At 37.8% G+C, this 24225-nt stretch overlaps 1 protein-coding gene across 1 annotated transcript in view; it reads right to left on the minus strand.

Moving 5' to 3' along the window:
• Positions 1-15995: 15995 nt before the first annotated feature.
• LOC150080490 (glycerophosphocholine cholinephosphodiesterase ENPP6-like) overlaps positions 15996-24225 on the minus strand; it is a 67626-nt gene continuing 59396 nt past the window's right edge. Inside the window, exons 6-7 of the mRNA XM_090380711.1 lie at positions 20714-20828; positions 15996-16348 (exon numbers count right to left, since the gene is read on the minus strand). Coding sequence (XP_090236837.1) covers positions 15996-16348; positions 20714-20828 — 468 coding nt within the window. The remainder of the gene's footprint in view (positions 16349-20713; positions 20829-24225) is intronic.

Consider the following 24225-nt stretch of genomic DNA (forward strand, 5'->3'; position numbering starts at 1 on the left):
GCGGTCGAGAACCCGCATGCAATACGACGTCGTGCAGCACAGATTCGATTTTCGGTCAATGTATGGGCCGGTATTATGGCAGATCACCTCATCGGACCTTACCTGTTACCGTGTCGTCTAACCGGACCTGTCTACTTGATCTTTCTGCAGCAAGTATTGCCACAACTTTTGAGAGATGAACATCGACGCATCTGCATCGACGCAACACACAATGTGGTTCCAACACGATGGAGCCCCTGCCCATTATAGCGGAGATGTTCGTAACTACCTGGATGTCACATTTGGTCAACAGTGGATCGGACGTGGTGGTCCCGTGCGTTGCCCTGCTCGGTCACCCGACCTATCATGTCTTGATTTTTATTTCTGGGGTCATATGAAATCGCTAGTTTATGACACCCCTGTTGACAATGCTGAGGAGCTGGTTGCAAGAATCGCAGTAGCTGCCGAAGAAATTCGAAATTCGCCTGGAGTATTCCAGAATGTTCGGATGTCCATGCGTCGGAGATGTGAGGCGTGCATTGTAGCCCGTGGAAGAAACTTCGAACACTTACTTTAATCCATGTACCTTTTGCTTCTTTTCATGTATTATTAAAACGATTTCTCACTTACGGTCTCTTTTCTTTATGGTGCTTCTGTGTACAACACCGCTTCAGGAAAGCATTTCCGACCCCACATTGCTATATGATTTCGAGTTGTCAGGATGTACCCTACCCCTCTTAGAAGTTCTGAAACGTTTAACTGAAACACCCTGTATTATTATTCCTCCACCCCTTCTCAACTCTCTCAATATATAGACCTTGTCATAATCTTGTATGTTATAATTGGAAATTTCATCACTTTTTATGTTAACCTCTGTTAAAACTATACATGAGATATATTCTTTCATTGCATTTATATATTGCAAGAAGTTAAATCAATTTTTTCTTAGTGACCTGATATTTAGAGCTACCATAAAGAACTGTTTTTTATCAATTATAAGAGCTTGAATATTTAGATTATTTATAAAATGTAAAGGTGAATTGAAAATCTGTGATTCCTCAAAAAGCATACCTGATGTCTCAATTTTACCTTAAATCTAGATTTCTGGAAATTTCAATTATTCACAATAAAAGAGTCTATTTTATAAGCTGCAGATCCTTTGAACTCTGAATTCTAATGTAACTGTTTATTATGTAGATTGGGATATTGCTATTGTTCTGATATATATCATTTGCTGTTAGTCGAATCTCCTTTGCCTTTCTCATCCATTTTTCCTTTGCCACATGGTTTGAAAACTTCACAATTAGTGTAGCCTTGTCGTTTGTTTTCTTATTGTTCGGTGTGTAATAGTGTTCTATTTCTTTGTTGTGCTGTAGCTTCAATGCAAGTCCTAGCTGCTGTATAACAAGCTCTAGATCTTGGCCTGCTAATCCTTTTGCCGACTGCAGTCCTGTAATTTGCTTATGCTTTTTTGTATTCTGTCGAAGGAATCTGAGACAAATGAAATCGATTTCTTGATATCTTCTACTTCTGTCTTCAGGTCTTCCATTTGCTTCTTTATTGGTACTATCTCTATTAGTAAATCCAGCAAATGGATTTTACGTCTTCCATTTTAAGGGTGTTCGCCTGCTTTTGTGTAGCTTCGAAGTCTTCGTTCACTTCTTTTGGTGAAGTCGTGAAATTCTTCTGCCGTGTAGGAAATTTCACTTCTTTCTTCTCTGCACAATATACACCTCCACTGCTGTTTCTTTTGTTTCGCCATTCCTTTCTAGGTTGCGTCTTTCAATGAGCATCTGTAATGATACCCATTGTTGCAGCCATGACATACCACTTCTTGCACGTGCTGCGGTAGGTTTTTTTTTTGGTAGTTGTTGGCGCATCGGTTTCTGTGGCCATAACCACCTCCCAAGGTTTTTGCAGTACTTTGATCCAAGCCCGAGGCGGCATTCGAACCCGCGACCGTTGGGTTGCTAGGCAGGTACTTTACCCACCCGGTCGGCACGGTAGGTTGCACTTTTTGCATATATTTTGATTCATTTTTGCAAAACTTTGGAGTAGTCAATACGAGACGTTTCAGATAAAGCACTTGCACAAAATAAATAACAAAAAAATGAATTTAACAACTTAAAACTGGCAAAAATTTCCAATTTTCTCTAGGAGCGTTGATACAGTAGACATGCTAATACTAGCCCTCTAGCGGGAATAATAATAATAATAATAATAATTATTATTATTAGCCATATAGTGCAAGGAAGCCTGAGGGTAGTAGTAGCGGCATGTGATGCAAGAAAGCATGTGTATGAGCTTCAGCCAAAAAAAAAAAAAAAAAGTTATGCTGCACCAGCCAAAAAAAATTCCCCAGTCGTCCTGAGAGAGAGAGAGAGAGAGAGAGAGAGAGAGAGAGAGAGAGAGAGAGAAGAATGATGAGATCCAGCTCAGAACCCTGGGCTGAGCTGTATTTCATCAAGCTCAGAACCCAGTGTGTTCCTAGCCCATAGCCACCAGATGTGAGCCCCTGGGGTGTTGATAATGGTATATCAGGTTCAATGTTTAAGTTTGCAGACGATATGAAGGTTGGCAGAGTTGTTAATGACAGTACGCTACTGCAACAGGATTTAGAAAAGTTGAGCAGGTGGGCCGATAGGTGACAACTGCAATTTAACATTGACAATTGTAAAGTACTGCATATGGGTAGCAGTAACCCCCCGAGTAACTATCAACTGTGTTGATAGTTACTCGGGGGGTTACTGCTACAACTACTACACTGAGGGCGGTAGAGAATGAAAAGGACCTGAGGGTAATTATGCAGTCACATAAGAAGTTTTCTGAGCAGTGCAGACGGTCTGCAAGAAAACTCATGGTGTCTTGTCAATGATGTACAGGAATTTTTCTTGAAGGGAAAAGGAGGTGATTATCCCCTTGTATAAGGCAATGGTCAGGCCACACCACAGATCTGGAGGCCTCATTTTAGCTAGGATGTAGAGCTGCTGGAACAAGTACAGAGAAGGGCAACAAGATTAGTGAATGGAACAAAGGGTTTCTCTTACGAAGAAAGGTTTAAGTTTTGCAAATTACAGTGTCTGGAGAGTATTTTTTTTTTTTTTTTTTTATGTGAACCCCAAACACGAGAGGTATTAGAACCTATAGTACTTAGTACCGTGCTTGGGTTTGAGGTTAAGAAGACGAAAGAAGATATTTCTTGACATTGGACTTGAACTTCTGTAGATTGTAATTTTCAGGAAATACGTATGAAGGAAGGTTGTTCCAGAAAACGGCAGTTGAATGAATAAATGAGGAAGATGAAAAGTTGGTTCTGTGGGTTTGAAGTTGGACAGTAAATGGATGTTGGCTGGTGGCGGCACGTGTTCGGACTGTTTTGAAAGAGAGAGCAGGAATTATAGAAGCCAATTCAGAAGAACAGTGCCCATGGAAGTATCTGTAGAAGAGGCTTGCAGCAGAAACAGTGCGTCTATGAGAAAGCGAGTGGAGAGACTTTGTTAGAGAGGGGTCATTAATTAACCTAACTGCCCTCTTCTGAATGGAATCAAGTAGCCTGAGAGAGGTTTTGGGGGCATCACCCCAGATGTGTGAACAATATTCCATGGCAGGGAGGATTTGCGATTTATACAGAGTGAGCAGCTGTTTGGAAGAAAAGTAATACCAAAAGTGAAAGAGAAAACCAAGTTTTTTAGATGCAGAGGAAGCAATATTTGTAATGTGCTTGTGCCAAGAGAGATTAGAAGTCAGGGTAATCCCCAAAAGAGATATATCATTTTGCCTAGAAATCGGAGTGTCACTAAAGGTAAGTATAGAAGCAGAAGAATCCTTTTTGCGAGATATAAGACAAGACTGAGTTTTAGAAGGGTTGAAATAAACTAAGTTGTCTTTGCCCCACTGGAGAATTACCTGAAGATCGGCATTTAAGGAATTGGTAGCAGATTTTCGAGAAGTTGAAGCTGATTGAGCAGGACAAGGTTTCTCAAAATGGAAAGTTGAATGCAATGTGCTATCATCAGCAAAACTATGGATAGGATTTTCAGTCAATGGAAGAAGGTCATTGATATACAAGAGGAAAAGAGTGGGGGAAAGAACTGAACCTTGGGGGACACCGGCATTAGTGGAGAAGTTAGAAGACAGAGAGCCCTCTACCATCACCCTCAGTGAGCGATCAGAGAGAAAACTGGATAACCAATTACTAAAAACAGTTGGCAAACCATAAGATGGAAGCTTGCTTAGAAGACCTTTATGCCAAACACGATCAAAAGCCTTTGAGATGTCAAGAGCAACTACTTGTGTTTCACCGAACCTTTCCATTGAATTAGTCCATAAATGGGTAACATAAGCCAGAATATCTCCAGTGGATCGACACTGACGGAATCCATACTGGTGATCGTTGATCAGACGGAAGGTTTCTAGGTAGTTTAAGAGTTGGCGGTTAATTGATTTCTCCATTACTTTAGAAAGAGTAGAAGTAATTGCAATGGGACGATAATTGGATGGGAGGGATTTGTCACCCTTTTTAGGAACTGGCTGGATATGAGCAAATTTCCAAGCAGAAGGAAAAACACCTTTGGAATAAGAAAGCGAAAAAAGGCGGCAAAGAATAGGAGTAAGTTCAGGAGCACAGGTTTTGAGAACAAGTGGAGAAATACCATCAGGACCTGGAGCTTTCTTAGCATCAAGATTCATCAAAATCCATCTGATATCCTTTTGACGGAAGACCACAGGAGGCATTCAATGGAGCGTGTTGGGAATGGTGGGAGGTGTTTTACCAAGATCATTAATACATGAGCTGGAAGAAAAATGGGATGCTAGCAGGTCAGCTTTATCCTTGGCTGAAGTGGCAACAGAACCATCTGGTTTGGACAGAGGTGGGAGCAAAGATGGGCAAAAGTTTCGGCCAATAGCTTTGGCAAGAGACCAGAATGCTCGGCTAACATTAGGGAAAGAAGCAAGTTTTCTACTCTTAGCCTGTTCAAACTCTTAGCAGTTATTAACCAGTTTGGACTGGTTAATAACTGCTTTACAACCGTTGCGAGCTTTGGTGTAGGCAGAAAATGAAACTGAAGAATTAGAAACAAGCCAATTACGATATACAACATTCTTCTCTTGGACAGCCTTAGCACATTTATTGGAAAACCAAGGTTTAGATAAAGGACGAGATTTTAAAGTGGAGTGTGGAATAAAGCATTCCATTCCTGCAAGAATAATTTCATTGACACGATCTGAGCAAACACTGACATCAGAAGTTTTGAAACAGTAATCCGACCAAGGAAATGAAGAAAAGAAGTCTCGCAGGTCATCCCATTTTGCATTCTTGTAATACCAAACATGAGGTTGGTAATAGCCATGAGATAAAGGTTCCATTGGAGAAGAAACAATCACTAAGTTGTGATCTGAAGTGCCTAAAGGACCTCTCACTTCGACCGTGTACTTAGAAGGGTTGTTTGTGAGAAAAAGATCAAGCGTATTGGCTGTATGATTAGGATTGTCCGGTATTCTTGTAGGTAAATGAACAATCTGTGCTAGGTCATTAGTAATTGCAAAAGCCTCAACATCTCGACCTGCTGGGTTGGTGTGACTAGAAAACGGAAGCCAGCTGGAGTTGGAACATTAAAATCACCAAGGAAAATTACTTCACTGTTAGGAAAGTTGGACTGGAGAAAGTCAAGTTGCAAAGAGAGGAAGTCAAAGAGCTCCAAGTGATTAGTGGAGTTGGGAGAACGGTAAAGACAACAGATGAATTTGACACAATGAGGTAGAGAGATTTTAAGCCAGAGAAGATCAAAGAGAGGAGATTCCAAATTGCCAAGTCTCTGACAGGGAATATCAGAACGGACATATGCACAAGTACCACCTTTGAGGCGAAAGGAATTATACAGCGAATAATTTGGGCATCTGAGATGAGCAGTAGATGAATCAACCGATAACTGAGATTCTGTCAGAAAACGTACATGGGGTTTGGCAGACTGCAACTGGAAATGGACATCGTTGAGATTAGAATTGAGACCACGTATATTTGTGAAATGAATTAGGAAGTCCATGGGAGGTTTAGATCTTTTCGCAGATAAGCTTGCTCTATTAGTTTGACAATTCATGGTGTATTCAATAGTAAGAAAAAGTAGGTGGGACATGCTGTATGAAGTAATGAAATTTTTGGATATGGCGTACATGTGGTAAGAATATACCCAGATCCTTGACATAACGTGGCCTCGACAATGCTCCCCGCATACACACTACTCGGACTCCCTCCAGTCACTATCTGGCAGAGTAGAGGCAGCAAGATTATACACTAGCTGATCCGGAAGCTTCCTAGAGAGTTACCAATAAGTTCAGTCCGGTGTACTAACTAGCGTCCGGCCTGCGAACAGCGTTTTAGAGCTGTACCCTCGAAATGTAAGGAACATTGGATCTCGCCACGACGTTCATCATAACCTCAAAAGTCATCAATCATACTGCATGATGGAAGAGATAGGGAAAGGTTGACCGGAACTTAGCTCTAGAGACTAAACATGGGTTCCACCATTTCAAGCCTCCAATAAGCAAAGTGGTGGTATTTCACCGGTTGATGACAGTCATTTACCACCTAGTACTGCCTGGTAACATAGAGGGGCGGCGTTCCTCCATGTGGTGTGGACGCCACACCTCGACCCCTGCTTACGTTGGTTCACACCTGGGTGGTCACCCACCATGTACTTGTGCATGGAGGTTATACTCAGGATTACTAACAGTCCCACCATCGTGAAGGTGCAAGCAGAGGATTTGGCTGTCACAGACCGCGAGGACTTCGCCGAAATTGTGTCCACTTGAGTTGAGTGTCACCCGAATATCAGTTCCATCAGCGTTTTAGACTCCCAGATAGCAAGTACAGCTTGTCTGGCATATCTGAGAGAATGTCTGTGACAACCTCAAGGACCGAATGCACCTGCGAAGTGATCTGATTGAAGTGTATAAGGCCTTGAATGGTTTCAGCATGCCCAATTCTGATGGGATTCTCCCTCTTGCCCTGATTAATCACCGGAGTGGACTTAAATTGAAATTGAGGAAAGACAGTTGTAGAATAGATGTGCGGAAGTTTGCCTTTAGCCAGCGGTTGGTTGATTGCTGGAACAAACTTCCATCTGTCGTTGTAGAAGTGGATAGCTTAAATAAATTCAAGGCAGAACTAGAGAAACATTTGGAGCGAATGGATGGCTGAAATGGGAAGGTTTTTTTTTTTTTTTTTTTTGGCTGATGCTGTATAAACTTGCTGTTTTGCATCATTTGCCCCTGCTAATGCTAAACTAACAGTTCTCTAACTGGACTCGTTTCACCTTTTGTCCCCCATTTGTGAATTGAGGACACATTTCTGCATCTCCAGACCGTGGGGACTTCTCCTGAGTACAAGGATGCTCTCATAATTATGGATAAGGGTTTACTTACTTTCTTTGCCGCCTCCTTTAATATAACTGGATAGATCCCATTCATCCCAGGTGGCTTTCTTATGTTTAACTTCAACAATTTTTCCTCCACTTTGCTCTCAGTTATTAGCATTAGCATTAGCATTAGCATTAGTAGAGGCATATGATGCAAGAAAGCAAGCTTATTCATCATCAGCCAAAAAAAAAAAAAAAAAAAAAACAACCACTACTCCCATTTCACCCCTCCGTTCGTTCGAAATACCTGTCCAGCTGAGCCTTAAATTTGTTTAGGCTATCAACTTCAACAACAATTACAAGATCATTAAGCTCCCTGTTAGAGTTTGATAAACATCTGGCCTTCTCCTCCTTGAGTAACTCCTCAAGTGTGAATGTAGATGCAAAACATTCATTTAGTTTGGCAGTTATCTGAGAATGATCATCTACAGTCAAACCATTGATATCAAGTAGAGCAATCTGATTCATCCCGTTCCTTTTAGAGTTTATATAAGTAAAGAAGTCTTTGCTGTTTTTCTTTGCATCTTTTGCCAAAGATTTCTCATAACGTTCTTTCGCTTGCCTAACCTCCTTTGTGACTTGATTACAGACTAGCCTTTTACCTATCATAGGCTGTGTCAGCTGATAATTTATATGCATGTAATGCATTTTTCTTCTCAGTCACAAGTCTCATTAGTTCATCTGAAATCCATTTGGGCTTAAACCTAGAATAGTTTTTCTTAGTTGGAACATAAAGTCTAGTAGCTTCCAAGATTACTTCCTTGAATGCTTCCCATTTAGAATTTGCTGTTGGTAACATCATCAGTTGGTCCCACTGTATAGAACCTAAAAAATCTCTGAGACCACTGTAGTCACTGTTTGCGAAAGCAATAACCCTTCCCTTTACCCCTGATGTTAGTTATATCTTTAAGTAAATCCCATATTAGAACCCTGTGGTCACTACCATCTTGTGGTTCCTTTATCTGTAAATTTTTAATGCATGAATAATCACTGCTGGTAATCAAATCACGAGTGTTACTCCCACTGGTTGCTTCGCTAACATGCTGCTGTAGAAAGCAGTCATCCAATAAATCCACAAAAGCCTTGCTAGCGTGCGAGTGACCAACCCACAAGTTTCAGTCAACATCTTCTATTAGAATGAGCAGAAGCCTGAAAAACAAGATGCATGGTATTTCAGAGACTGCTGGGAGCCATTGCGGTACAAGTAAACACATGGGTTGTGTTAGGGTAGCTAAGAATAGAAACAGGTGCAGGTATACTTGCGTGTACACCAATGCTAGGAGTTTAGTAAATAAATTTGATGAATTTGAGGTATTGCTCAAAACATCGAATGCAGATATTGTTTGGATATCAGAGACGTGGTGTCACACAGATATAAGGGATGCAGAACTGCAATTTGGGGAGTACAACGTCTACAGAAAGGATAGACAGGATAGGAAGGGGGGGAGGGGTTATGCTATTAGTTCAGAAACACATAAAAACCAAGGAAGCGAAGCCAGTCGACATCGCTGGACAGTGCAGTGTTGAGTCAGTTTGGTGTGACATAAACATTGGGAGATCAAAATTGAGAGTTGGAGTGTGCTATAGGTCTAATGACTCTGATGAGTATAATAAGGAACTGTACAGGGAAATAGAGTGGGCCAGTAAATCAGAGAGTCTTATAATGGGAGATTTTAATTTCCCAGATATTGACTGGAATTTGGGGACTGGTTAGTGACACACTAGCAGGGCTTTTGTGGATTTATTGGATGAGTGTTTTCTACATCAGCATGTTCGGGAGGCAACTAGAGGGAGTAATACTCTTGATTTGATTATCAGCAGTGATTCTTCATGCATTAAGAATCTGCAGATAAATGAACCACTAGGTGGCAGTGATCACAGTGTGCTGAAGTGGGATTTACTCAAAGAGGTAACTACCATTAGGGGTAAAGGGAAGGGTTACTGCTTCCGTAAAGGCGACTACGATGGACTGAGACAGTATTTAGATTCTATACAGTGGGACCAACTGATGATGTTACCAACAGCAAATTCAAAATGGGAAGCATTCAAAGAACTTATCTTGGAAGCTACTAGGCTTTACATACCAACTAAGAAATATTGTTCAAGGTTTAGGCCAAAATGGATGTCAGATGAACTAATGAGGCATATGGCAGAGAAGAAAAATGCATGGGATACTTACAAATTAACACATGACACAGAAGCCTATGATAGATACAAATTGATATGCAACCAAGTCACTAAGGAGGTTAGGCAGGCGAAGGCAGATTACGAGAAATCCTTGGCAAGGGATGCAAAGAAAAACAGCAAAGAGTTCTTTACTTATGTAAACTCTAGAAGGAAGGGGATGAATCAAATTGGTCCACTTGATATTGATGGGTCAACTGTTGATGATCCTGCTCAGGTAGCTAACAAACTAAATGAATATTTTGCATCGACATTCACACATGAGGAGTTATTCAGCAAGGGGAATGCCAGAGGTGTATTCAACTCTAGCAGTAAGCTACAGAATCTTGAAATAACTGGGAGTAAAGTGGAGGAGAAACTGTTGAAGATAAACACAAGAAAGGCACCCGGGGTGGATGGGATCTATCCAGTTATATTAAAGGAGGCAGCAAAGGAAGTAAGCAAACCCTTAGCCATAATTATGAGAGCTTCCTTGGACTCAGAGGAGGTACCCATAGACTGGAAATGTGCAAATGTGACCCCAATGCACAAAGGAGGATCAAAGGCTGACACAAGTAATTATAGACCTGTGAGCTTAACTTCTGTTCCAGGAAAATTAATGGAGGCACTGGTTAAAGAAGCACTGCAGGATCATTTAGATAAGACTTCAGTTATAGCTCAGACACAGCATGGGTTTGTTAAGGGGAAGTCTTGCCTGACCAATTTGATTGGATACTATGATGCAGTCACAAAAGAACTGAATGCAGGGAATAACTTTGATATTATATACCTGGATCTTAGAAAGGCTTTTGATACTGTTGCACATGGAAGACTGCTACACAAATTGGAGCAGTGTGACATTGGAGGCAAATTGCTGCTATGGATAAAGGGGTGGTTGAGGGGGAGAAGACAGAGAGTGGTAATCAATGGACACTGCTCATCGTGGACTGATCACTGATCAATGGACTGTTATTAGTGGAGTCCCTCAGAGCTCAGTGTTGGGTCCATTATTGTTTTCTGTATTTATAAATGATATTGATGATGGTATATCGGGCTTAATGTCCAAGTTTGTAGACGATACAAAGGTTGGCAGGGTTGTCAAGGACACTACTGACACTATGCTGCTGCAACAGGATCTGGAAAGGTTGAGCAGATGGGCTGAGAGGTGGCAAATGAAGTTTAACATTGACAAATGTAAAGTACTACACATGGGAAACAGCAACCCCAGAGCAACGTATCAACTCTGTGGTACTACACTGACAGTGGTAGAGAATGAAAGGGACTTGGGGATGGTTGTGCAGGCAGATATGATGTTCTCTGAGCAGTGCAGACGGGCTGCAAGAGTAGCTCATGGAGTATTGTCAATGATATACAGGAATTTTTCCAGCAGGGATAAGGAGGTGATTATTGCATTGTATAATGCAATGGTCAGGCCACACCTAGAGTACTGTATACAGGTCTGGAGGCCTCATTTCAAGAAGGATGTAGAGCTGTTGGAGCGAGTACAGAGAAGGGCAACAAGATTAGTGAATGGAACAAAGGGGTGCTCTTACGAAGAAAGGCTTAAGTTTTGCAAATTACAGTGTCTGGAGACTAAGCACCAGCGAGGTGATCTGATAGAGGTGTATAAAGCCTTGAATGGTTTGAGCATGCTCAATGCTGATGGGATTCTTCCTCTAGCTCAGAAAAATCACCTGAGAGGGCATAAATTCAAATTGAGGAAAGACAGATGTAGGATAGACGTGCGGAAATTTGCCTTTAGCCAGCGGGTGGTTAGTTGGTGGAACAGACTTCCATCCCTTGTGGTGGAGGTTGATAGCCTAAATAAGTTTAAGGCTCAGCTGGACAGGTATTTTGAACGAACAGAGGGGTGAAGTGGAAGTGGTTTTTTTTTTTTTTTTTGGCTGATGCTGCATAAGCTTGCTTTCTTGCATCAAATGCCTCTACTAATGCTAATGCTAATATCTGGAAAGTTAAAATCCTCCCTTACAAGGCAATCTGATTTACTGGCCCATTCTATTTCTTTGCACAACTGTTCATTGTAGTCATCAGAGTCATTAGGTCTATAACACACTCCTACCCTCATTTTTGCTTTCCGAGTGTTTATGGCACACCAAACAGACTCAACATTGCATTGTCCACCCTTGTCAACTGGATGCACTTCCCTAGATTTTATGTGTTTCTGAACTAACAGCCTAACCCCTCCTCCCTTCCTACCCTATCTGTCCTTTCTGTACTCCCCAAATTCCAATTCTGCACTGCTTATATCTGTGTGACACCATGTCTCTGATATCCCAACAATATCCACCTTTGAAGTCTTGACCAGCACGTCAAATTTATCAAATTTACTTACTCATATACTGGAGAAAATTTAGTTTTGTCTTATGGAATCATACCAAATGAATTTCTGCTTTCCTGAGGGTGTGTGAAGTGTTAAGCACCAAAGTGAAGTAAGGTTTCTAGTCGTCAGTATATTGAGCCTGTAAATTATGTGCATTCTATGGTCAAAAAACTTGAGTATCTTGGAGAAAAAACCATGTGACCCTCATTTGAATTCGACTAACTTTGTCACATTGTTAATTTAAAAAAATAATAATAAATAAATAAAATTTCTTGGATGGAATTCGAACCCACGCCTTTACCACCTCTCCTGGTATAATCACCTGAACGGTGATTATATTCACTGTTACGCAGAGGGCTCAACTTTTCCTAAATTGAAATACCATATAGTGCTGGGGTGTGTTTTATAAAAAGAATTCACGGAGCGTATAATTTAAATTAAACAAAAACGTCCAATCGATTTTACTAAAATACCTTTATTACAGTTCTACGTTTTATACACAATACATTATTAAAATTATTTTGATGACAGGCACTTAACTTTTAAAATAGATAACTGTTGACATTGCCAATAGAAACCATTTAGTTAACAATTTAAAGATAAACTTCATTTTGTTGCTGTTCACTGAAGGCATTTTAAACTTTTAGGCTAGTCTGTGGTCCTCGGTTTTAGGTGTCATCATAAAATCTACGCAACAAGTATGTATTTTATACCCACTCTCAAGGTGATTCATTGATGATTTTTTGGAAATAGCATATTATTACTGAAAAATAATAAATGCTTTGATCAGTTTTGTAAACTCTTTCTTGCCATGTTTACTTCAAATAACTGCTAGATTACAAACTTATACACATTCACATCATCCATGGTTTTAAACTACTGGAAAATCTAAATGGTTGAAATGACATGCTTTTAAAAATTAATATATTATGTTCTCTCTCTCTCTCTCTCTCTCTCTCTCTCTCTCTCTCTCTCTCTCTCTCTCTCTCTCAGGGACAAAAATAGGTATCAATGTTTTATGATAATGATCCCCATTAAAGTTTAAACATAAAGTATAAAGTCTAAAGGCATTTTTGGAGTTAGAGAACTGTTATCGAGTTATACAAATCCAGCTTTCGTGACAAATCCAAGTTATAAAATCCTGCTTTCGTGACAAATCCAAGTTATAAAATCCTGCTTTTGTGACAAATCCAAGTTATACAACTCCAACACCTCGTGACATCATTTTTCGTTATCAGAAACACTTGCTCACAGATAATATGCTGATTGTTTAGAGCCGATTTTGCAAAATTCTTCGTTTAAAGCTCAACAAGTCGAAAGAATCAAAACTTTCTGGCGTAGCTGAGCGATTATGTGACTGGATCAGCAACATGCAAATCCCAACAGAGAAAAAGTCATAACAAACGGTTCAAGTGCTGAGACACAGAATCATTGTAGAAAATATCGTATCAGTCGATATATGCACCTTGTGTTTAGTGCATACTAAGAAAGCTCTCGAACGTGACCATAGATTTTTGCATCGCCAGAATCCTAACCACTTGCATGCATTCTCTCACTACCATGATGGTTCTATAACAGTTAGAAGTGATCGTAATCAATCTGGTTCGAGAGGGCGGTTGGAGTCGAAGCAAACCGTACTAAATGCTGTGTTCATCAACCTTACTATTAGTACTGAATCTGCAGAGATTGCGGCAATAATGGGAGAGACAAATTATTGCTTGGAGCAAACTACATGCGTCAGAATTACAATGTGTATGTATAACGTGTTCAAGTGCTTCAACGAGGAGTGTCGGCCACAAGTTGTTTGACCATCCAGACTTTCTCTTCAACGTACTGTGTACTAATCAAACGACTTTTATACCCAAAAAAAGATGTCTATCATGAATAATGTTAAACTTTTTTTTTTTACCAAGTAGCGAGTACTCATATCAAGCTAGCCCGATTCCATGTGTAGCTCGGTAATAACTGCGGAAAACTGCTTCAATGTATAGCACAAGTTACCTGAGTATTTGAATAGCGAACTTCAGTTTTTGCAAACAAATTGCTTCCTACATTGTTGAAGGACTTTCATTTACGTTTCAATGCCTCAATATTCTTCCAACATAATGAGCACACTTTTCCCTCCTCATTTCGAATGGCAGTTCACAACTAGGTGGCTGAATGAACACCCGACCAAAACCGCTGAATTCATTACGTAGGACCTTCGTATGGCCATGACATTCAACCGATCTAAACCCGATAAAATTCTTGGGTTCAATCCGGTCTCGATGAGAGGATCTTTTTTTTTTTTTTTTTTTTTTCATCGTGGGAGAATTAGTCGGTCTTGGGCGAGGGAAGACATGGTTACTTTATGTGTGAAAATTCAGGGTCGCCAGAATTTCGCATATAAAATATTGACCATTATTTTTTTAAATCACACTGTATAACTTCTGTTAATATGCCATTATAAAAATTCATAATTAGATAAAATTTTAAGATAAAATTATTTTAAACTTTTTAGTTAAAATTCATAGTTTACAAGTCTCACTGACAAGTTCTCGATAAAGATTTATTCCTTAGTTTACCAGTATTCAAAATTTATATACTATCTTAAAAAAGATATGAAAAATATAATTATTCTATACGAATGTCTATTAGTATAAAAAGTATTCTGATTTTACATAATTCTTGACCACACTAAGGTCGTATGTATAGCAACAACGTGTTCTACAATTGCCCCTTTAGCGTCCTCAGGATTTCGTATCATTCAGATTTATAAAAACTGATCAAGCTTCCTGATGTTCATAATCAAGGCTTCAGTGAAGGACTGGCAGTCAGTCGATTTTCTGTCATTAACTCTCTCTTTCTTTATTTCTTTCTGTTTTTTGCTAATTAACACTTAAATCGTGTAATATGCCCAAATTTGTACTTTCACCTTTCAATTCTTTTTAAATCATCAATTAACTCCTTTCATAGATCATGCTGGGGTTACGTATGATGATATACTGATATTAATAACAACTGAAAAAGTAAGATAAAATGGTACCCAGAGGATTATCAATACGGGTCTAGCACTAAGATGTAACTTCATGAAATTATTTTAGATTATTTCGTGAATTTCCACTAATGGGGCTTCTGAAACATTCCAATTTCATGTATTCAGATACATTACTAAATTAAATATTCAGATCCCTGTTGCTCATAGATATCTAATTTCTTTAGAACTCTAAAATAAATTTTTTTATCCCACGTGTAATCCACCTAGAATTTATTCCATGGGAAACATTTAGCAATTTTCGTTATTACTTAAGAAAATACATGAGTAATAAGATTATTTCACGAAAATTATGAAAAATATTAAATTATTTTAACATGAGAAATAAATATAATCACAATATTGGACACCTTTTTTTACTTTGAACTCATTCTCTGAAAATGATAAGTTTATTTATAATTAAATAAAATAATCCGTTGACTTAATTGTATACATAAGAATTATAAAAATGAATTACTTTACTTTTTAAGGGTGAAACGATATTGTTCATGCCAGTTAAATGCAAAAGCTTAATATGAAAAGCGAGTTTACGTAATGGAGAAATCTTGTGAATATATACATAATAATCTCCATTCAAATCTTGCTAAGTACTCCACGAGTCATTCATTATTTGAATTTCTGGAACGGCTTTTGGCAGAGATTTTACATGAAAGATTTCATTAACATATTTTAACTACAACTAAAAACTAAAGATGAAGATAACTGATGATTTCACTGAAAAAAAAAAATTCTACTACCAACAAGATTGATAAACAAACTGGAATGATGTCCTCCTATACAAAACACACTCAAAATAGATATCACAACAGAGATGACGTTAATTATTTGATGCTGGTTGACTTAATGTGATTAACCAGCGCAAAACTTATATGCTTGTTCACATCGACGGAATTACATTTTTTCTGAACAGTGAGTAACTTTCTCTTTTTTTTTTTTTTTACTTTATATGAAAATCATCTCGGTCTCTTATAATTGCTGTTAACCCTGATAATATCACTAATATCACAAAATATTTTGCGAATAAGATTATATCGACATTATTTAATCATAAAACGATTGTTGCTTATTGCGTTCTTGAATGTGATGTAGCAAAGGAGAGAAAGAAGGACAATAATAGCATCGCCATATGCATTACATCAGGCACCATGATCAATCCAGATGCCTTATTTGACCTATTTCGAAAAATGCTTTTAGTGCGTTTATTATTTTTTGAGCCGCGACTTGTTCCTCTTGACGGTGCTCCTTTAGAGATATTTTGTTCTCGAGTTTTTGCTTGAAGGGCTTCTGGAGTTAGCATATCTTTTACTCTTTTCCAAGTGCCATTATTCGGCCGTGGTTCCATATCCAGCAATTTACATAATAAATTGTAATGATCTACCATTTCCAGTGGAGGCGATGTGTAATTCTTTTTGAATGCTGAAAAAGAAAAGAAAGCACAATACAGTATTCAAGAATTAGTTTAAAAAAACCAGATCAAATTGTTAAAGTCAAGAAAACGAATTAAATTACATTCAGCAATTAATGGTAAAATGAATCTTTAAATTTAAATTATTATTATTCGCATGCAGCAGAGTAGTGCAATTTTACAAAATCGTACTTTAATTATTTTTATTTTATTTTATTTTTTGTCTTCTTGAAGCTAAGCTCTGCTAGTTCTTATGCATCCTTCGTGGTAAATATATTCATGTACACGTATACTTAATCTATGTAAAAGCGACCCACTCTCACATTCGAACCTGTTTATCATTTTCCTGGTAATCAGGATAAGCGCTGACGACTTGTATAATGAAACAGGTGTGCTTTTTTTCCGAACTGCATAGGTGATTTTTTCGATGGTTGCAAACTGTAAAATAATAAATAAATGCTGATTTTTACCTGAGCTCTACGAGCGAGCAAACCGGAAAGACTTGATGATTGTTCAGTTATCCCTTTTTGGCGGGGGCTACCTAAATTATTTTATTTATTTGTTGACCTGATAATCAACTATCAGCTTCCCATGTTACAGAGAAAAATCTACTCCTTAAGCTTTCATTTTGATAAGGATAGTAAACCGTTATGTATTAGCCTGTCAAAAGTTTCTAATTTTGAGAATTAACTCATCCCGCGGAAACTCTTTTTGATTAGAAGTCTTGTACTTTATATAGTGGTAGGAGGCGAGAGGCGTAGAATGTAAATGAAAAGCCCACAGTGTACCCGGGGAACTAATCATGACTCATGGCCCACTGGGAGAAAGTTTCCCACACTTGAGGTACACCCTTGAGGGTATATAGGAAATTTTGTTTATTCCAGGAATTCGAGGCAAACTTGTCTCCGAAGAGATCACTATAAAAGAACATTTCAACATTTTAACATTTAGATAAAATCACCAATGACAAACTGGAGTGCAGTTTTTTGTTATCGAATATAAAGTTCAGCTGTCCTATGAGATCATTCAGCAAAATTATTTATTTAGAACACTCAAATCTAGACGTAACAGTTTACATTTTCAATTTTCAATACTGTCATGAGACTTTCCTGTGAGTTGGACATCGATATTTCTAATTGATTTTAATTATTTTAATTTTAATTATTTCAATAAAAAACTGTGACCACTTTTAAAGAATTAAGCACTTCTATACGTCTGTTTTACATGTCTCTTTTTACATTGTTTTAAACCCAAGTATTCCTAATAATGGACCTGTGTTTATAATTCATAAATTTAAAAATTTTTGATTTGACATTGAAATTTATAAATTTTAAATTCTGAGTGTTTCCTCAAATTAATTTTTATGTTATCATATCATACAGCAAAATATAATTTGTACATGTATAATTTGTCCTTCTTTTAACTATATTTTTATTATTTTGTACATTGTGAAGTGTTTGTAAATTGATTTTTTATTTATCCAGGTTGGAATCAGAAGCTGAACGGCAGGTTTGATAATTAAGGCTAAAGTTGATGTGTTAATGAGCTAATATCGACTTATACATTAATAATTTCGACTTGAAGAAACAAATTCAAAGTTTATTAAATCAATAATTTTGGAAAATAATGCTTCACTGTAGTATGTGAATTTATTCTGAATTTCTATAAATTAATTAAAAATTTTTAATATGTTAATTTAGTAATGGACACATTGACATGATTCCACTAGCAGAAAGACTTTCATTCCAAATCTGTACATACATTTTTTGTCATGTGATTGATGCTAATACGAAGGGTCATCAAAAAGTTTTTCCTAACCCTTATTTTGTGTATCGATGAACGTTGTTTTATTGGCTGCACTGCTTATTGATCTAGTAATGTATGCCAGAGGTGTCATTTGCTCGTACTTTTCTGTTTATTTTGTTACAGAGCTGAATGTGCGACAGAGTGTCATCATGTATAAAACTGAACATCGATCCATTACCAATTTCTTGTTTTTGCAAGACAAACAGTCAAGGCCTATCTATGGAGAGATGTGTACAGTGTATGGGGAATATACGTCCATTGTATGATGTTGTAAAACATTGGTGGAGACAGTTCAATTGCGGCGGGGCTCGAAATAATGTGTAATGCTTCTCCAAAACCTTATGAGGCACAGATTTCAGATGACAGTGGCGTAATAAACTGGGAAGAACTTAAAAACAAATATTTGAAAAAATATCAAAAATAAAAGATTAACACTGATATTTCTTAAAACTATGATCCCATTTGAGAATTTATTTGCATAATGCAATAATGGAAACAAAATTTATAAAGGTATGTGTTGTCGATAATGTGTAATCCAAGATGTTCCATACGGAATTGCAATACTTCAAAGCCATACGGGGAAGCATGCTATCTGGATGACAATCAGGATATATGTAAGTTTAATGCCTACATTTTCTGATGGTACAAAGGTTAGAAGAGTGATTAATGACAGGAATCAGGGAGTATTATTGCAACCAGACCTAGAAAAATTAAGCAGATGGGTTGAGAAGTTGCAACTGAGATTTAAGATTGATAAATGCCAAGTACCGCATATGAGAAGCAGTAATCCCATAATAACATACAAATTGGGTGGTAGCACACTCAAGGTGGCGAAGAACGAAAAAGATCTAGGGACAACTGCACAGCCCGACATGAAATTCTCCAAGCAGCGCAGGTAGGCTGCTAGGACAGCCTGATGGAATTATGTCAGTGATATATAGGAATTTTGACAGCAGGGACAAGGGGTGATTGTTCAGTTGTATAAGGCAATAGTTAGACCACATCATAATTACTACATACAGAGCTGGAAGCCTCATTTTAGGGAGGATATGGATCTGTTGGAATGAGTGCAGCGAAGATTTCTTTTTTTTTTTTTTTTTTTGATTTGGTAGTTGTTGGCGCATCGGCTTCTGTGGCCATATTGCACCTCCCAAGGTTTTTGCAGTACTTTGATCCAAGCCCGAGGCGGGAATCGAACCCGGGCAGGTACTTTACCCACTCGGCTAGCCCGGTCGGCTATGCAGCGAAGAGCAACGAGATTAGTCAGAGATACAAATGGGGAATCTTACGAAGAAAAATTTGAATTCTGAAACTGCAGCTCTTGGAAACTAAGCACTTGTAGGGAGACCTGATTGAAGAGTTTAAGGCTTTAAATGGATTGAGTAAACTTTATGATGACATTCTTACCTTTTCTAAGACAATACACACGCACACAAGGGGACATTAAGATAGAATTGCAAAAATTTGCGTTTAGTTTGGAGAGTAATTTTTCGTTGGAACTAACTTTCATCTAATGCTCTGAAAGTGGGTAGTCTGAATAACTTTAAGGAGGTATTGGTCAAATTATTATAGAGTTTGGACGAATGATGTGGGCGGGTAACTTATAAATAATAAGTTATTTATGAGTAATTTTAAAATAATTTATAAACCCTCTATAATAAAAGGGGTGTTTCAGTTTATTATTTTTGCCCTTTATTATTTATTGTTTAGCAGTAAGTGAATTTACAGTATATATAACTGAGTATTTATTCTAAAATGCAATAACAGCATTTTCCCAAATTTAAAATAAAAGTTTATATTTTTAAATCATTATCATGTAGTTGACTATTTAAAAATCACACCTTATCTGTAATATATAACTGGCCCATGTAGTGAAAAGGAGCGGGTAAAAAACCATAGGATGTTAGCACACTGGCAACACTTTTAGTACTAGTTCAACTTTGCCTAGGAAAGACAACTGCACTTCCCTATTACGTTCTACTGATGTTATTTATGTTAGCACAGCGGATTATAATCATCTCTAACAGCATCGTGTGAAAATGGTCTTCGTTTGAATCCTGTAAATGAGGTGGAACTTTGAGGGACTTTATCACACAGTGATCACTTTAGTCTGCATAGTGGAAGATACAATGCTATTATTTTCAGAAACTCGGGGTTTTTTGGGCAGCTAACGAACAAACTGACCAAAAAACCATACAATTTATGGAGATAATATACAATAAGTGTATGAACTATTTGCTCGGATAACTGAAATTGAAAATGTTTGTTTGTTTTTATATCTATTACTTTATGCTATCTTGTACTATCGAAATCTGAAGTAGTTCATTTAAAATAGATATTTTGTGGATTTACTTATAGATTTCGCTCTTCGCTTGTAGTCATAAAAAATAGATCACTTGAATTCTCTTTTGTGGGCTGATGTTGATTCCTATATATTTATAAACTCATTGGTTGCAGACACTACGGCTAACTGACAATAAAAACCGATTCATACTTGTAAACTGGCAATATATTTTGGACATTATTACTTTCATATTTTCCATTTACCTCCAGTTAAGAAAAATACTTACATGGTCCACGAGCATAAAAGATAGTTCGCATATCTTCAACTACATATGGATCATAACCATGGTATCCTTTGAATATACGCTCCCCAAATGGTTTCATCTTGGAAGGTTCCGAAAGCTGAAAGATATTTCAGAGTATAAAGAACTGAGCAGATTCAAATTGCTCATAAACAGTATCTAATGTTTTTATAATTATTTTTGTATATTAAGCCATTAGCTCAAATAAAACAAACTTAGAAACGCTTTCATATTGAATTTTGTAAACTTGTAAATAATTATCGTTATTTGAAATTATCGTTATTTGAAATTAATTATCGTTATATAAAAGTAGGGTTTTATGCGCATCAGTAACAAATGCCATAGTGCGCCGTATATATTGTATGTAAAATTGTGTGTATTTTGTGGACGAAAAATCCGAGTTTTCGGGAGAAAAAACTCACGCTACCCACGCCTAAGACCGACTAACTATATATTGTGAAAAGGGCCCATAAAAATTCCTCACGTCATCGACAGGACTCGAACTCGGGTCTTTCTCCTACCAACTGTGCTACTCACGAGGGCATTATGTAAAAAATATACAGAAAACAAAGTTTTAAAGCAGACTTTTAAGCACACTTTACAGACAATATATCCTTCATGTAGAGCTAATCAACCAACAATCGGCTGATTGCTTACGCTGCGCAAAGAAGGGAGCTGATGGTTTTAGATTAGAACAGGCCATGAAGCATCTGTACATCGTGCATGTAAACTGAGTCAGTTTTGGAGATTAGATTGTTTTGGAACTGAAATATGAAAACATTTTCTGGATGATAAAAAAGGAATTTTATACTTTCTCCAACGTAATGTACAAGGCATAAAATCTATCTTCTTCGTTATATATGTTTAAAAATTTTAAATTATACAAAAAATCCGGGTAGGGAGACACAAATGTATTTGCATATAGTTGTGTAGAATTTGGGTTTCGCAGTGAATAGCGTTCTTATAGAGTGTGATGAAGGCTGGTTTCGATTCCTATCACAGACTTAAGTTTAAAAATACTTCCTTTCTGGACGGAAGGAACGTTTGTGGTTTAAATTCGCATACTGTGGCGGAGTTAGTCCGTCTCAAGCGAGGGTTACGCGATTTTTTATATTTCATAAAACGAAAAACTAACTGTGGAATATACTCATTTTACAGACGCGATGTACCGTAAAATCCTTGTGGCCTTAGTTGTCTAGGTACAAATCCTAATCAGCTAAAACCCAACGGGCAGAGAGTTGTAGCTACTTACTACGTTTGATGAAATAATTCCAGATATTTTGATACTTCGTGTGAATCTGGACTCAGTGCACAATTTAAAAAAAAAAATTATATATTCCCAGAACACAATTATCACGAATTACATTTCCCATTAGTTTAGCTGAAAATATTAGAAACAACTAAAATGATATTTTTCTTAATAATGCCTTTTAAATATTTAAACAAATACTTTAAGCACCATTAGAAAGATATTTATCTCGAGATATTATTGGAAGTGTCTTTTTTATAAGACTGAAAATAAGCAATTCAGTTGATTGATTAATTTCGCTAATACATAAAGACCAGCCTGTCAGCAGAGATTTTTCAGTCATACTTTGGAACTAACAATCACAAACACAGGCATCTGGTGAAGGGGTGTATCGTTTAGGCTAGTAGTAGTAGTAGTAGTAGTAGTGGCACTTGATGCAAGAAAGCAAGTGTAGGAGCTTATGCAGCATCAGCCAAAAAAAAAAAAAAAAAAAAAAAATCACACCATTCCCTCCAAATGCCTGTCCAGTTCCTCCTTAAATTTATTTAATCTATCAACTTCTACAACGACAGATGGAAGTTTGTTCCAGCAATTAACCACCCGCTGGCTAAAGGCAAATTTCCGCACATCTATTCTACATCTATCCTTTCTTAATTTGAACTTATGTCCCCGTAGGTTCGTATTCTGAACAAGTGGGAGGATCCCATCAGAATTCAGCGTGCTCAACCCATTCAAGGCCTTATAGACCTCAATCAGATCACCGCGCAGGTGCCTAGTCTCCAGCCACTGCAATTTGCAGAACTTAAGCCTCTCTTGGTAAGAGGATCCCTTCATTCCCCTCACCAATCGTGTTGCTCTTCTCTGTACACGCTCAAGCAAATCTACATCCTTCCTAAAATGAGGCCTCCAGACCTGTACGCAGTACTCAAGGCGTGGCCTGACCATTGCCTTATACAGAGGGACAATCACCTCCTTTTCCCTGCTAGCAAAATTCCTATATATCATTGACAAAACCCCATGACCTGCCCTAGCAGCCTGTCTACATTGCTCAGAAAACTTCATATCTGACTGCACAATTACTCCCAGGTCTTTTTCATTTTCTACCACCTTAAGTGTAGTACCACACAGTTGGTACGTTTCTCTGGGGTTACTTCTACCCATATGCAGTACTTTGCATTTGTCAAGGTTAAACTTCAGTTGCCACTTCTTAGCCCATCTGCCCAAATTATCTAGATCCTGTTGCAGTAGCACACTGCCATTACTGTCATTAACAACCCTGCCAACCTTCGTGTCATCTGCAAACTTCGACATTAAGCCTGATATACCTTCATCAATATCATTGATAAATATACAAAACAACAGTGGACCCAACACCGAACCCTGTGGGACTCCACTAATAACATTAGTCCACGAAGAGCAGCACCCATTGATTACCACCCTCTGTCTTCTCCCACTTAACCATCCTTTTATCCATTGTAGCAACTTACCCTTAATACCATTCTGCTCCAATTTGTACAGTAGTCTTCCATGCGCAACAGTGTCAAAAGTTTTCCTGAAATCCAAGTATATGATATCAAAATTATTTTTTGCATCCAGTTCCTTTGTGACCACATCATAATAACCAATCAAATTTGTCAGACAAGACTTTCCCTTAACAAACCCATGCTGTGTCTGAATTATTGCTGCAGTCTTGTCTAGATGATCCTGCAATGCATCTTTAACCAGTGACTCCATTATTTTACCCGGAACAGAAGTTAAACTAACTGGTCTGTAATTATTCGTGTCACCCTTCGAACCTCCTTTGTGAATTGGGGATACATTTGCACATCTCCAGTCCGTGGGAACCTCCCCTGAATCCAAGGATGCTCTCATAATTATGGCTAAGGGTTTGCTTAGTTGCTTTGCCGCCTCCTTTAATATAACTGGATAGATCCCATCCGCCCCAGGTGCCTTTCTTATGTTTAACTTCAACAATTTCTCCTCCACTTTGCTCTCAGTTATTACAAAATCATTAAGCACACTGCTACAATTTGATAACCTTCTTCTATTTTCAAACTGTAATGATTCCTCACGTGTGAATGTAGATGCAAAATACTCATTCAGTTTGTTTGCTATCTGAGCAGGATCATCAACAGTCGAACCATCGATGTCAAGTGGACCAATCATATTCAGCCCCTTCCTTTTAGAGTTTATATAAGTAAAGTAAAGTATTTGTAGTCCGAATGGAAAGGGATTATTAGTCACTTTT

The sequence above is a fragment of the Mastigoproctus giganteus genome, chromosome 9, assembly GCF_048544385.1.
Source record: "Mastigoproctus giganteus isolate SK-2022 chromosome 9, ASM4854438v1, whole genome shotgun sequence".
Classification (NCBI taxonomy): domain Eukaryota; kingdom Metazoa; phylum Arthropoda; class Arachnida; order Uropygi; family Thelyphonidae; genus Mastigoproctus; species Mastigoproctus giganteus.